At 46.9% G+C, this 15517-nt stretch overlaps 1 protein-coding gene across 1 annotated transcript in view; it reads left to right on the forward strand.

Annotated features, from left to right (window-relative positions):
- LATS1 (large tumor suppressor kinase 1) overlaps positions 1-15153 on the forward strand; it is a 36889-nt gene extending 21736 nt beyond the window's left edge. The window contains exons 3-8 of the mRNA XM_038767442.1: positions 2807-2957; positions 3828-5350; positions 7710-8292; positions 9102-9284; positions 10165-10271; positions 11115-15153. Of these exons, the coding sequence (XP_038623370.1) occupies positions 2807-2957; positions 3828-5350; positions 7710-8292; positions 9102-9284; positions 10165-10271; positions 11115-11627 (3060 nt within the window). The 3' untranslated portion in view covers positions 11628-15153. The remainder of the gene's footprint in view (positions 1-2806; positions 2958-3827; positions 5351-7709; positions 8293-9101; positions 9285-10164; positions 10272-11114) is intronic.
- The last annotated feature ends 364 nt before the right edge of the window (positions 15154-15517 follow it).

The raw sequence follows: 15517 nt of genomic DNA on the forward strand, positions 1-15517 counted from the left end.
CAACTTGTACTTCCTAAGCGCTTAGTACAGTGCTCTGCACACAGCAAGCGCTCAATAAATACAATTGAATGAATGAATGATACCGTGCCATCAAAGCAGCGGGCTGGAGCTTCCTTTTGGTGAAGGGGAGGTCTTTGAAGAGCGGAGAGAAGTATGCAGGGCGACGTCTTAGAAAGATGCGCCGAACAGCAGCGTGAGGCGGGGAGGAGGCTGATCAAATAGGCTGGACCGTGACGAGGGCCCGGACCGGGATCGGTAGCTCTTGGGATGATGGGGAAAAGGGTGGATCCGGGATACGGGGAGAAAAATCGGACCGGATGGAGCCACAGGCTGAATGGGAAGGTTTTGAAAGACGGCGAAGAATCAAGGAATTTCTCTTTGATAGGAAACACATTTTAAGCGTTTGGTAGAGGAAAAAAAAGCAAGCCGAAATATGAGCTGGACTTTCTATGCTAGTGGCAGATCTTTTTTCCACCCCCCACCCCCCCCCAACAAAATTTCTTCGAGTAGATCTGTAATTGCATTAGTCTTCATCAATCGTATTTCTTGAGCGCTTACTATGTGCAGAGCACTGCACTAAGCGCTTCAGTGGTAATGCCGTTTTAAAAAGCCTCCATCGGCCATGTGGCACACCTCTGAAGAAAAAGTAGTGGATGATAAATGCAGGTCAAAATTTTCAAATAAGGTCGGGGAGTATATTTGCAGACGAATAGTTCATTTGAAGGCTGCATGGTGTTTGACAGTTATCGCTTGTCGTGCCATCGTGCATTACACTCGTCTCCCCCTTTTAGACTGTGAGCCCACTGTTGGGTAGGGACCGTCTCTATATGTTGCCAACTTGTCCTTCCCAAGCGCTTAGTACAGTGCTCTGCACACAGGAAGCGCTCAATAAACACGATTGATTGATTGATTGATTACACTTACCACCATAAAGCATTTGCAGCACGGCTCAGCGGAAAGAGCCCGGGCTTGGGAGCCAGAGGTCATGGGTTCTAATCCCGGCTCCACCACTTGTCGGCTGTGTGACTTCGGGCAAGTCACTTCACTTCTCTGGGCCTCAGTTGCCTCGTCTGTAAAATGGGGATTAAGACTGTGAGCCCCACGTGGGACAACCCGATCACCTGTATCCCCCCCGCGCTTAGAACAGTGCTTTGCACGTAGTAAGCGCTTAACAAATGCCATCATTATTATTATTATTATTATTATTATAATGCATGTGCGTAACTAGCAACAGCATGTGGACTTCTTCCTCCCGCCGATTTAGACTGTGAGCCCATTTGGGCCATCATCATCATCAGTCGTATTTATTGAGCGCTTACTATGTGCAGAGCACTGTACTAAGCGCTTGGGAAGTACAAATTGGCAACATATAGAGACAGTCCCTACCCAACAGTGGGCTCACAGTCTCACAGTTGGGCCAGGGACTGTGTCCAGCCTGTTGATCTCGTATCCATTAATAATAATAATAATAATAATAATGGTATTTATTAAGCGCTTACTATGTGCAAAGCACTGTTCTAAGCGCTGGTTTTCGGTGCTTAGTACAACGTCTGGCACATAGAAAGCTCTGGACAAGTACCATAAAACAAAACAAACTTTCGCGTGTTCAGAACAGTGGGAAGGCTCTGAGTGGAGTTGGAATTGCTACTTGGGACCGTTGGACTCTGAGCCATAATAATAATAATAATGGTGATGGCATTTGTTAAGCGCTTACTATGTGCAAAGCACTGTTCTAAGCACTGTTCCTCTAGCTACTGTCCGCTATTGCTCATTTTCTATTAGTGTCCTTGTCTTGCGTATTTAAAAGATTTTATATGTTGCCAGTTGCCACCCCTGACCTATTCGTAGATCCTGAGTCCAAGACCGAGTCTAATTCTCAAAGATGAATTATTCCCTGGGCTTAGTAAGGTGGTGGCACGCATTAGTCCGTGCCAAGCACTGTGCTGAGTGCTGGGTTAAACACAAGACAATCAGGTTGGGCAAGGTCCCAGTCTCACTTGGGGCTCACAGTCTAAAAGGATGGGAAGGCATGTGCTTGAATCCCCACTTGACCAGAGAGGTGGTGTGTGAGCCCACTGTTGGGTAGGGACCGTCTCTATATGTTGCCAACTTGTGCTTAGTACAGTGCTCTGCACCCAGTAAGCGCTCAATAAATACGATTGATTGATTGATTGATTGATTGGTGGCTTGCCCAGGGTCACCTCAGAGGCAAGTGGCGCAGCTGGGACCAGAACCTAGGTCCCCTGCCTTCCGATCTCGTGCCTTCAGCAGTAAGCCAAGGCACGCAGCTTCCCGGGGCTTTGCATGCAATCAGTCGTATTTACTGAGCGCTTCCTGAGGGCAGAGCCCTGTACTAAGGGCTTGGGAGAGTACGCTATAACAGAGTTGGTAAGGCGGGTTCCCTGCTCACAGTGAGCTTACAGCTTAGAGGGGGAAACAGATGTTAATACAAATAAGTGAATTACAGGTGCTTATATGGGTAGGTATCACGGCTGGCGTTATTACTATTATTGCTTCAGTGCGTGTTTCACTACATATTTTAGCTAGACTGTTATTGTTAGGGAGTTGGGAACTTTATTCTGATGTGATTCTGTTCACGGCAGCGGCCCAGGGCGTTGGGACAGGTGGGCGGTTTTGCGGGAGCGCGGTTTTGCGGGAGCGCGGTCTCCGTGCTGCAGAAGCACTTGGTGCTGTTCAAGCAGCAATAATCGCGTCCTTTTCTGGTCATTCGGGAAGGCCGACGTTTGCACAGCGGGACCTTGAGGAAGTTTAATTCTCTGGGGGTTTTTTTTGACTCTCCTTGTAGGAAATGGTCATTCGAGCCCTGCGACAAACGAACAGTAGAAGCATAGAAGCGGCGATTGAATTTATTAGTAAAATGAGCTACCAAGATCCTCGGCGGGAGCAGATGGCAGCAGCAGCCGCTAGACCTGTTAATGCGGGCCCGAAACCACCAGGTAATGGTTAACCAGCCTCTTTTCTTTCCTTGTTCTTCTCTCAGTGAAAATGGAATAGCTTCCAGCGTCCCACAGTTTCAGACGTTTTTATTCTTTCAATTGAGTAGCTAAAAGGACCTTTCCTTGAAAGCGAACCGACGTCACTGTGAATAATTCCGTTCAGGCGTCAGACCGAAATGCATTCATTCATTCAATCGTATTTATTGAGCGCTTACTATGTGCAGAGCACTGTACTAAGCGCTTGGGAAATCCAAGTTGGCAGGAAACTCTAGGAAAACGTAGATCGTCTTCTTCCCTAAAGGATCATTTTGTAGCCTAAGTATTGTCATCTTCCTGCCAGATCTCAGATGATGAGATATTTTATACTCTGGTTTCTCTTCAGTCACCTTTTAGACTGTGAGCCCACTGTTGGGTAGGGACTGTCTCTATATGTTGCCAACTTGTACTTCCCAAGCGCTTAGTACAGTGCTCAGCACACAGTAAGCGCTCAATAAGTACGATTGATGATGATTTTATATCACAGAACCCCTTACAGTGAACTCAAACAGCTTGACGGTGAAAGACCACATGTTTTATTAAGTATACCCCAGGATAATAATAATAATGATGGCATTTATTAAGTGCTTACTTGGTGACTAGAGTGAGCTCCGTGGGATTTGGGGTTTGTAACGGTTTTTTTCCCGGCGCGTAGACGTCCTTCGGGGTTCGAGCTTACCTCCAGCCGTCTTCTCCCACTAGGAGAAACCGCTTCGCACTGTTTAAAATGGACTGTGAGAAAATAGGTGAGAAATTAGTAGCCGTGAAACGAAGCAAACGTGGAAAAGCCAAGGTAAAACTCCCGACTTTGTCCTTTTTGTCTTCCGAAATCAGGGGGCGCCCAGCAGTCGGTGAACCGCAGACAGAGCTGGAAAGGCTCTAAAGAATCCTTGGTTCCTCCGAGACACGGGCCCCAGCTGGGAGAAAGTGCCGTTTACCGCTCGGAAAGTCCCAACCCTCAAACGGAGGCCGGCAGGCCCCTGTCGGGATCGGGTTTAACGGCGTTTGCCCAGGGCCATCCCTGCAACGGACAGAGGGTGAACCCCCCGCCTCCTCCCCAAGTAAGGAGCGTCACTCCTCCCCCGCCTCCCCCGAGGGGCACCACTCCACCCCCACCCTCCTGGGAAGCCAACTCTCAAACCAAGCGGTATTCGGGAAGCATGGAATACATGATCTCCCGCATCTCTCCAGTTCCGCCCGGAGCGTGGCAGGACGGCTACCCGCCCCCACCCGCGAACCCTTCCCCGCTGAATCCCCCCCCTCCTCCCCCTCTTCCCGCTCAGGGACAGAGGGGCATCAGCTCCGTCCCCGTGGGGAGGCAGCCGATTATCATGCCCACCTCTAGCAGCAAGTTTAACTTCCCGCCCGGAAGGCCCGGAGTTCCGAACGGCAGCGGTCAGGCCGATTATCTGATTCACCAAAACGTGGTCCCCGGCGGCTCCGCGAGCCGGCAGCCGCCGCCGCCCCCCTACCCCCTCCCCCCGGCTGGCGGGCAGAGCCCGGCCTTGCAGATGCAGACCGGGGCACCTGCCGCTCCTTCGCCCTACGCTAACGGAACCGTTCCTCCGTCCCTGATGGTGCCAAACAGAAACAGTCACAACGTGGAGCTTTACAATATAAATGTACCCGGACTACCACCGTCTTGGCCTCAGTCGTCGTCCGCCCCGCCCCCGTCGTCCCCCGGGAACGGGCACGAGATTCCCACGTGGCAACCCAACGTTCCTGTGAGATCGAATTCTTTTAACAACCCACTGGGCAGTCGGGCAACAAGTCACCCCACTAACTCCCAGCCTTCGGCCACGACGGTCACCGCCATTACCCCGGCTCCTATCCAGCAGCCGGTGAAAAGCATGCGCGTGTTAAAGCCAGAGCTGCAGACCGCCTTAGCGCCCACCCATCCTTCCTGGATGCCGCAGCCGATGCAAGCTGTCCAGGTTATCCCTTTTCCCGAAGGTCCGGCAACCAACGTGTCCGTAATGTCGCCGGTTGCGGAGGCCCCAAATTACCAAGGACCTCCGCCACCTTATCCCAAACACCTGCTCCTCCAGAGCCCACCCGTCCCGCCGTACGAGCCGTTACCGAAGGGCAAAGAGGATCAGCCCTGCGTACCGAAAGACGAGGAGGGGGAAAAGAATCACGAACACTTCGACGGCGGGGATAAAGAAAAGAAGCAGATTACAACTTCACCGGTTCCCGTCCGGAAAAATAAGAGAGATGAAGAGAGAAGGGAGTCCCGGATCCAGAGTTACTCTCCTCAGGCTTTTAAATTCTTCATGGAGCAGCATGTGGAAAACATCCTGAAATCTCATCACCAGCGCCTGCACCGTAAGAAGCAGCTAGAGAATGAGATGATGCGGGTGAGCGCTTTCTTTTCCTTTTTAACCCTATTTGATCATCCTCTGTTGGGTAGGTGTATGCTTTGTTTTTTCCTGGTGCATTTCTTAAGATGCTGAGGCCTTGTATTTGAAGGACTTATTATTGATTGTATATTGGCATATGTAAGATTACCTAGTCAATTCTGGGATGATGGCTGGGGTTCATTTATGGCGAAAAAAAATCTCATCCGTGGGTGGGTTTATTCATACTACGGACAACTTTTTCAGAGTTACCTACTCAAAACTCAGAGCCCCATTTAAAAACCAGGAACGCAGAGGACCTTTCACTTCAGTCAGTTAATTTAGCGTTTTGTTGAAGTTACGCAGAAACTGGGGGATTGTAGTTGGAGTTCATTAAAAGGAGAGGGACCAGAGCTCTTGAACGGGGGAGAAAAAAAGTATCTCGTAGAGTTTACAACTTTGAGGCATCTTGCGGATTCATCACCGGTTCCTTTGTGAGGTTCGGTGATCTGATCAGATTCCGTTCCTGACTCTGCTGCTGATTTGCCGAGTGGTTTTTATGTTATCCTGTAGTTTATTTTGATCTCCGCTCTCTAGTCAATAAAGTCTTACTTTGTCATTGAAATCCACTGTGCTGTTGGAGCTCGGAGTTAAGGAATTTCACGATGCTTTCCATTATTAAATTACGACTTGAAACGTTTTGGAAAGCAGCAGCAAATGCTCTGCCCCTAGTAGGGTCTCAGGGGAAAAAGTCGTTATAGATTCTGATGTTTCAGAGTTGTTCGCTCGGGCTGGTTTCTTGAAGTGACATTTTGAAATCTACGTTATTTCACAGTGTTGTATTTTGTTTTAGTTTATAAACTGAACCCGTTTTGTTTTTTTTTTACAACAAGATCCAAGTGATCTATTCAAGTGCATTTTATGGCATGTAAAGTCTATCTAGATATATATTCTTAGTTTATTTTTTTCCTTTTTCCTTTTCACTTTCACTAACAGCTGATATAAACTATTAAGATGTTGGAAGCTTTGCTGACTTCTGTAGCCTCCATTACTCTGTAGGCAAGTAAGATTTCAGAGCAACCGTTCTGTATTAAGACGAGCATGCTCCCTCATAAGACTCTGCATGCGTATCTGCATCGTAATAAAGCATGAGGTTGTGCTACTCTTGTGTTCTTACATACCTTACAGTTTTTGATCTCCTAACCCCAAGTTTCTAATTTCGACTCTTTTAATTAGCTCTTTTCTTAATTAGCAGAAGATGAACTAGTCCCTGGGACTTCAAGCATTCCATCTACCCAAAAGTATTTTTCTTTTAAAATAACGAATGTTTTCATCCTTATCCTGTTCTGATCGAAATCAGCTAGTTTAGAAGAGTATTTGTTACTGAACGGTAGCTTTTGAGGAAAAGGCCCATCTCTAAATGTGGAGGAAAACAAAAACCTTCACCGAAAGGCCAGACCCTCTCTTTTGTTTGCATTTGAAAGGGATAAAGATTATCCTTCCCTTGACTCTTGGAACTTAGAGGAGAGAGCCATCGGTGACTGGCTGTTCTCTTGCTCCTTATCGAAAACAACGGTCAGTGATAGTTTTGACTTATGTTCTTACACGGTAGTTGTACAGACACACCTGTCAGGGATGAAACTTTCTTCCCATCTTCCCTGCAGGTGAGCCCCGGGTCCCATCCGACTGTGTTATTTATCTATGCCAGCACTTGGTACGGTGTTTGTCTCATAGGAAGTGCTTAACAGACACCATAATAATAATAATAATTATCTTTATTCCCTTCGTCGGAGGAGGAGCATATAGAAAGGTCCCTCCACCTCCTGTTTCCCTCCAGGGAAGGAAGTGCCCACGGACCACCTCCAAGCAGAGAGAAGAATTTGAAGTGGGAGCACACCGCTGTAATTGAGGAAAAGTGTTTTATAGTTCAGTTTGATCTAGGGTGGCATGTACTTGGAGGAGCACATGAGAACACACACCGAAAGACTGCCCTCCATCAAGGGATTCTGCCTCTTGTGGGAGTCGCCTTATTTGAGGTGGTGCTCTGCACATAGTAAGCGCTCAATAAATACGATTGATGATGATGGTGTCTTCTGGAGAGCAGGAAAGCCGGCCCACATCATCCTACTTCTCTCATCCCCCATAATAGGAGCAAAACCGCACACTCACCTTGTGATTCCTGCGTATATTTTATACCGCCCATTTGGTACTTTATTTTTCTCTATATGTCTCATAGATCTCTAACCCGCCGTAGAAAAAAAGCACACCACATTTAACCTTCATGCCTAAATACGTTGCCTGATTTTATTAAACGAAGGATGAATTAAGCCCAAGGGGGGCTGTTCGGGGGCCAGGTTTAACGTTGAGTTTGTTTGCGTAGGTGGGGTTGTCCCAGGATGCCCAGGATCAAATGAGAAAAATGTTGTGTCAGAAGGAGTCGAACTACATCCGGCTTAAGAGGGCAAAGATGGACAAGTCGATGTTTAAGAAGATTAAGACCCTCGGAATCGGAGCATTTGGGGAAGTTTGCCTGGCACGAAAAGTGGATACCGACGCCCTGTACGCCACAAAGACTCTGCGCAAGAAAGACGTGCTCCTTCGAAACCAAGTTGCTCACGTTAAGGCCGAGCGGGATATTCTCGCGGAGGCTGACAACGAGTGGGTGGTCCGCCTGTACTACTCGTTCCAGGATAAGGACAACTTGTACTTTGTGATGGACTACATTCCAGGGGGTGATATGATGAGCCTCTTAATTAGAATGGGCGTCTTTCCGGAAAAGCTTGCCCGGTTTTACATAGCGGAGCTAACCTGTGCGGTTGAAAGCGTCCATAAAATGGGTTTCATTCATCGAGACATTAAGCCCGACAACATTCTGATTGACCGCGATGGCCACATTAAATTGACGGATTTTGGCCTTTGCACGGGCTTTCGGTGGACCCACGATTCTAAATACTATCAGAGCGGTAAGTGAAACAGTAAAAGCAGTGTCCTTCGCGTTTCCTGATGTAGACCCGTCGAGCTGGGTATGCTCTCCTTTGGTCCCCACGGAGCATTTCCATCACCTGTAAAAGGTGATCCCGACTGACACCAGGACCTCTATTCCGAAAACTGGCATATCCCGGGAGGCGGCTGGGAGCTGGGGAGGGTACATTTTGAAGCAGAGAGGGCACCTCTCCCCCAAATGGGGGCTGTGTGGGGGGACTTCTCCCCAGCTGACTGAAAAATTGGAGGATTCTGCTGGTGCTGAATTCATGACGGATTTGTGGAACACGGTCGAGTGGAAAAGACTCACCTGTCCTCACTTTTATTAATTTAATTTAAGTTATAAATAGGTTTAAAGTACAAAGGAAAGGGAAGGATGAATTCTGTAAGCTCATTGTGGGCTGGGAATGTGTCTTTATTTTTATATTGTACTCTTCCAAGCACTTAGTGCTTTGCATATAGTGAGCACTCACTAAATACAGATTGATTGATTGAATGAATTTGAGTAGTCAGGTTGTCTGAAACATCTGTACTTATTCATTCTTGAGGCAGATTGCTTAATCTTTCCCCTCGCTCTGAGCTTCTCCCTCTTAAATGCCATCGATAATATTTACCCATATATCTCACACCGAGATTCTTTGACTTTGGGGTTTTTTGTACGGTGCTCTGAGGTGCTGATGAAGTGACGTCAAAAAAGGAACAGACGGGGATTCGACAGGATTTGTAGTTACGTCCTTGCTGCCATTGGCAGAGAACCTCCCACCTAAACATTTTTACTTCTGTTTTGTAGGTGACCATCCCCGCCAAGACAGCATGGACTTCAGTAATGAATGGGGTGACCCAGCAAACTGCCGATGTGGAGACCGACTGAAACCTCTAGAGCGGAGAGCGGCTCGCCAACATCAGCGCTGTCTAGCCCACTCACTGGTGGGGACCCCAAACTATATTGCCCCCGAAGTGTTGTTGCGAACAGGTAAAGCATTCTCCCTTTTAGATGGTATCTGTTAACCGCTTACTATGTGCCAGGCACGATACTAAGTGCCGGGGTAAATAGAAGCTAATAAGGTCGGACCCAGTCTGTGTCCTACGTAGGGTTTGGAGGCTTAATCCCCATTTTACAGACAAGGTAACGGACACAGAGAAGTTAAGTGTGACTTGTGCAAGATTACATAGTAGACAGGTTGCGGAGGCGGGATTAGAACCCAGGTCCTCCGACTTCCAAGCCTACGCTCTTTCCCTTAGGACGCTGCTTCTCTCTTGTTTTTCTCGTTTCATTCCATAAGTTGCCGAAGCTTTCCAGTTGCATTCGACAATGAGCAGAGCCTGTTTTCCTTCATGTACTCGGGTTTATTGGTGAGCCTGACTCTTTCCTCTGTCTTGACCCACCAGGATTTGCTTTACACAGGAGAGGACACTCAAGTGCAGAATATTTTCCCTTCTCTCCGGGGAAGCAAAAAATGGTAGCGAAGGAGCCAGAGAGCACTCCCCGACAGCAGTTCTTTCGTACTGCTCGCTGCGCCTCGCCTGCAAATGACTTTTGATATGCACGGGGAAAGTGAGAGGAGGAGACCAGTCCGTGGAGCCGTCCCGGACCCGGGAGCCCACAGTTTGCCCGCTCAGTTCTCCGGAAAATAGGAAGGGGTTCTTTTTCACTCCTTCCAAAAAGTGAATTCCCATCTTATTCTAGGAGGTGTAAAGAAGGAATTTATTCTCAAGGGTATGTGGGTGGTCACAAAAGAAATGATTTGAGAGCTTTTACAATTCGGCGTCTGTGGGTTTTCTCGTAAACTTCCTTCGTCGCCGTGCTGATTCAGCGTGGCGTTCGTTAATAAAGGGTCTTTGGTGTCTTTTAGGTTATACGCAGTTGTGTGACTGGTGGAGCGTTGGTGTGATTCTCTTTGAAATGCTGGTGGGACAGCCTCCTTTTCTAGCACAGACACCGTTAGAAACACAAATGAAGGTAACGGGACTATCAAAAAGCAAGGAGTGATCATAGTAGCGTTTCAAAATAGGTACAGGTCCTGTAAATGTTCCGCTTCTGTGAAACAAAGTAAAATGCATTTCTTTGAAAAGGAATGGGCGAATCGGCCAGTTCTAAATTAAGGTTGCTTTTATTAAAGTGGTTCAGTTATGGGGGATTTGAGGTGTTTCATTCTTACCTGGTTGAAAAGCCCTAAACCCAGGCCTGTGTTATAAAACACAGTCACTTATTCGCATTCCAGTTCTCTCTTGGCTGGCTACATGGTAATGATGATGGCTTTTGTTAAGCGCTTACCGTGTGCCCAGCACTGTTCTGAGCGTGGGGGGGGATACAAGGTAGTCAGGTTGTCCCACATGGGGCTGACAGCCTTCATCCCCATTTCTCAGATGAGGGAACTGAGGCGCAGAGAAGTGGTGACTCGCCCGAAGTCCCACAGCTTTCAAACGGCGGAGCCGGGATTAGAACCCACGACCTCCGACTCCCAAGCTCGGGCTCTTTCCACTGAAGCAGTAAAGGCCACCCTGCAGGGTTTTTATCCTCCTTTTGAAAAACGCCCTGGTGGTATTTGAGGTCCCCCCTTCCCTCCGCGACAGGACGAAGCTGTTGTGGCTCTGAATCAGAGCAAGCTTCTCCTGAACCCAGAAGCAGCTGTGAAGGCCTTGGGGATCAGCCCGGTGCCGTCTGTGGGCTACTCGGAGGTTTTGGTTGCCCCACGGGGTTCGTTTACTTGGTACTTTTCTTAACTTTTCAAGAGAAATTAAACCGTTTTTCTTTCCCTCATTTTCTTCTCTCCCCTGCATCCCCCCGCCCCCTTCGTCTCAGGTTATTAACTGGCAAAAAGCCCTTCACATCCCACCGCAAGCTAAATTGACTCCAGAGGCTTCTGACCTTATCGTCAAACTCTGTCGAGGCCCGGAAGACCGCTTAGGCAAGAATGGCGTGGATGAAATCAAGGCTCATCCGTTTTTTAAAGTCATCGACTTCTCCAGCGATCTTCGACAGCAGTCGGCTTCGTACATCCCCAGAATCACACACCCGACGGATACCTCCAACTTCGACCCGGTGGACCCGGAGAAGTTGAGGAGCGACACGGATGAGGAAGGGAACGTGAACGACACCCTCAATGGCTGGTACAGAAACGGAAAGCATCCGGAACACGCCTTCTACGAGTTTACGTTTCGAAGGTTTTTCGACGACAACGGCTACCCCTACAATTACCCCAAGCCGATTGAGTACGAGTACAGCAGTTCGCAAAACTCAGAGCAGCAGTCAGATGAAGATGGTGAGCCCACAGGTACAGGGGTGCAAAAGATTCGTGACCTAGTGTATGTTTAGCGCACCGGAAGATAATTAACCCCTGTTCTACAGTAGAGACTTCTCCGAGTGCCCTCATTCGTAAGAGATTCGACCGAGTTCCCAGAGTAAATTTACGCAAACGGAAAAGTTTTCCTGTGTTTATGCTCTGTTTATTTAGTCGCCTCCCCCCCCCCCCGTATAAGGAAGTCCTTTGCAAAATTTAATTTATTCCAACGTTGTTAATCAATTTAGAGGAAAAGAAGTGTTATAGGGAAGCTTTACGAACTGAATCCTATCATCGGTTCTTGGTACTGAAAGTACTTAAAATAAGAAAATAGTGATATCTTTTCAAGGCGCTGCCTGGTATCTATTTGTACATATGCGAAGTAATTTAAAAAAAAAATGGAATTTTGAAAGACAGTCTTACCTTGCTTTAACCAAATACGGAACTCTTCCCACCCCTATCCGCCGAACTTTTCTTCAGGGCGTTTTTGGTACCTGCCCGGGGCTCATTATAAATCGGACACGAGGCCCAGAGCTCGCGTCTGTGCCACATCTGATAGCGAACTAGACCGTTCCCATCCCGAATCCGGGAAATGTGGGGCTGCAGCAAGATTCGTGGACACCCAGGTCTGCCGCAGTGCGTATTTTGCGATATGCAGTCTGGCTAGATCCTGATTAGAGGATTAGGGAATTTTCTTCCGGCGTTCCAAGCCTGTTGAGGCTCGCTGAGCTAAATTCTAGAGGAAACTGCCCCTGGGGGGGCTTGACGACTGCAGCACGTGGCTGAAAGCTACAGTGTGAGTTTTTATTACCGTGCGGGTTCCCGAGAAAGCAATTGTCACGCCCCCCAATCCCCACCTTCCTCCCCCGGCTCTAAGAGAACTGGGTGTACTTATCACGATGTGAGTTTGTTTATAACATTTCAGTTTTTCCCCAAAACATTCTGCTGAATGATGAAATAATTTCCAACCGATTTGAAAGTAGAACTTGCCTTCAGGAGCGGGTACCTTCCCGCTTATCTCCTTGGACGGATTTTACCTTTTAAAGCTGCTTCTGATTTTAAGTAGAACCCAAACTCCCTGTGGGGGGGGCGGAGAACAAAACAAAACTTTCAGCGTTCCACCTCCGTTTGTGCCGGAACGAAGGTCTCTAAACTTTAGTGAAAGTTCCTTTATAAACATGTTATGAGACAGTTTCACTTCTTCCTCAGCCCTGAGTAAAAATGAGTTTATGATCAAGTCACTGCGATATTTTCATTCAAATTTCCCTGGAGGGGGTCTATTTTGCACCCGAGAATCCAGTTTGTTTTATGCGTTCATGGTATTTCCGGAGCCGTGTCTCAAGTTTCCTTTGCTGTACTTAACCTCTTTTCCAACAATGCTGCATCAGTGATATTTATATGCAAAGAAAAAAAAAAATATCCGGATCCCCATTATCCGTTTGAAAGGGCTATTTGTCCGTGGTGAAAGAATAGGAACTTTTTTTTGAAGCTGTTTTGTTAACCTTAAAAAGTATAGGAACTGACTTTGAACTCAGTGCAGGGGATAGACAACGTCTACACCCCGCTGATTTAAGTAATACGTGACTTGAAATACGTCGGTTAATAGCTCAACATCTCTATCGTCCATAATGTGTAGAATTCAAGAAAGTTTGAATGTAGTCCATCCTACGTTTAGCTTATCAGGGAAAGAAATATTTTATTAATATTGTAAACAGCCCTAGTAAAGATAGCAATACAGATACCCCTCTTCTATAGTTCAGAAAAATGAAATTGAGCCAGAATCTAACATTCGTGACCAACAGTTCAAAATTCGAGGGCCGAGTTTATAATATGATTGTTGCTTGTTGTATTTATTTGTTCCACCGTGACTCTCTTGTTCTTTTTTACCGTTTCTGGTGGATTGTGATAGAACGAGTTGGATCAACATGGGCCCTACTATCCTTGCTTGCCTCACCTAATCAGAGAAAAAGGAATTTTAATAGGCTAGCATGGTTCGAGTCATGGAGGGTTCAGCTGTCAGTCCGTCGGTGGTGTTTCTTGAGCATCCGCCGTGTGCAGAACACCGAACTCAGTGCTTGGAAGAGCACACTAAGATAAAGCGGCTGTCCCTGCCCGAAGGAGTTTACGGTTTAGAGAGATTCCCAGAAAATCCTATGCAAAAAAAGGCTAGCTACTTCAGGAATTGCCCAGTTTTAAAACTCGTGTTTAAGGAAATAGCTCTAACTTTTGGAGGGTTCCCCAATCCATTTTGAAACTCTTCTGCCTCCGAATCGTCGGCGCGTGGCAGTGCGCCGCCAGACTCGTTGGCCGCAAGAACGGAGTATTTGAAATCATCATCAATCGTATTTATTGAGCGCTTACTATGTGCAGAGCACTGTACTAAGCGCTTGGGAAATGCCACCGTTGTCCAACTTCGGCACCCTGTGTGCGACCGTTATCTTCTAGACATTCCATCTGATATCCGGGGGAGTTCCCGTGTGGATTTAGTAGCAATATTGGGCTTTCAGGGATGTCGTCCTCAACTGTCCCACTCCACAGTCTTACGTCCCATTCATTACAAGCACAAGGACTGCTCCGTCACAGTACGAGAAAAATAATTCTTATACGCAGCAACCCCAAGCTATCCTTTCAGTTGTAGCTTCCCCGTTGGCTCTTTAAAGTGACTCTGTCCGTTTGTGAAATACCTGAAATGGTCTGTCTTTCGTTACCGTCCCCCACGAATGCATATAAATTGTATTTATAAAATGTGTCCTATAATCGTGTCACTGTAAATACCGTTCTTATGTATTGTCCAATGATGTGCTATCCTAGGGCAGGCCCTCTTGCTGTACCTTTTCTACCTTCTTGTTTGCAATAGAAATTATAGAATGTATGACTAGAAAGTCACTTTGAGACTTTAAAATTGATCTGCTGTTGCAAAGTGCAAAGCTGTCGGGGGGGGGATGATTCGTTTTGACTTCATTAGTGATGTTTCGCTATTAGGGAATGCAGTGGGTGGGTTCATAGATGATGCTGCTGCTCCTCCCCACGGTCCCGTAAGATGCTTTTCTTTTCTCTTTTTGAAAAAGTGTCTTTGGTATATTTAAGGAGTCACGTCGTTTATTTGCTTTCATTCATCCAAAGCAAAGAGTAATTTGGATCAACGATATTTGTGAAGCGCCTTTAAAATGCTCCTGCGTGGAAGGCACTGTACAAGTTTACTTTTATATTGTATTATGTGTGTGTGTGTGTGTGTGTGTGTATGTATTTTGTATTATAATTGTTTTCCTGACCCTACAATTTTTATAAACTGCACTTTCTGTTGAAAGAACGGCAGCCTTAGTGGACATATCAGAATTCTTTACATATTTCTGAACGTCATAATTACCAGTAATCGGTGACCTTCGTGTGTTTTATGGATCGGTTTCTACTTTCTCAATCAGTTCCTCTAGTGTAACGTCTGGGATAATAAAAAGCAAAGTACAAATCTCTCTTTTTAGCGTATGTGAAAAGCTACTTCTTATGCTGCTAAGAAAATATCATTTGGAGCTATAATTTGATTAAAAGTATTGATTACACGCCTGTTTTCTTTTCAGTCGTAAATAACGAAGAGAAACGTGACGACGCCGTGCGATTAGGTTGTTCCTTATGTAGAAAGCATTTATAATATGCAAAAGCAATATATGCTGAGCACAGGGGAGAGGTTTATAAGGCCCTGGCCCTCAGGGAGCTCACAAGAAGCAGAGCGGCCCGGGAGGATAGATATTGGACCCGGGAATCAGAAGGACGTGGACTTAAATCTCAGCTTCCCCCCGCCTAGACTGGGAACTCGCTGTGGGCAGGGAACGTGTCCGTTGTGGTATTGTACTCACCCAAGCGCTTAGTCCAGCGCCCTGCGCACGGTAAGCACTCAATTTAATGCGATTGACATTGTATCTATCCCAAT

Source organism: Tachyglossus aculeatus, chromosome 2 (assembly GCF_015852505.1).
Source record: "Tachyglossus aculeatus isolate mTacAcu1 chromosome 2, mTacAcu1.pri, whole genome shotgun sequence".
Taxonomy (NCBI): domain Eukaryota; kingdom Metazoa; phylum Chordata; class Mammalia; order Monotremata; family Tachyglossidae; genus Tachyglossus; species Tachyglossus aculeatus.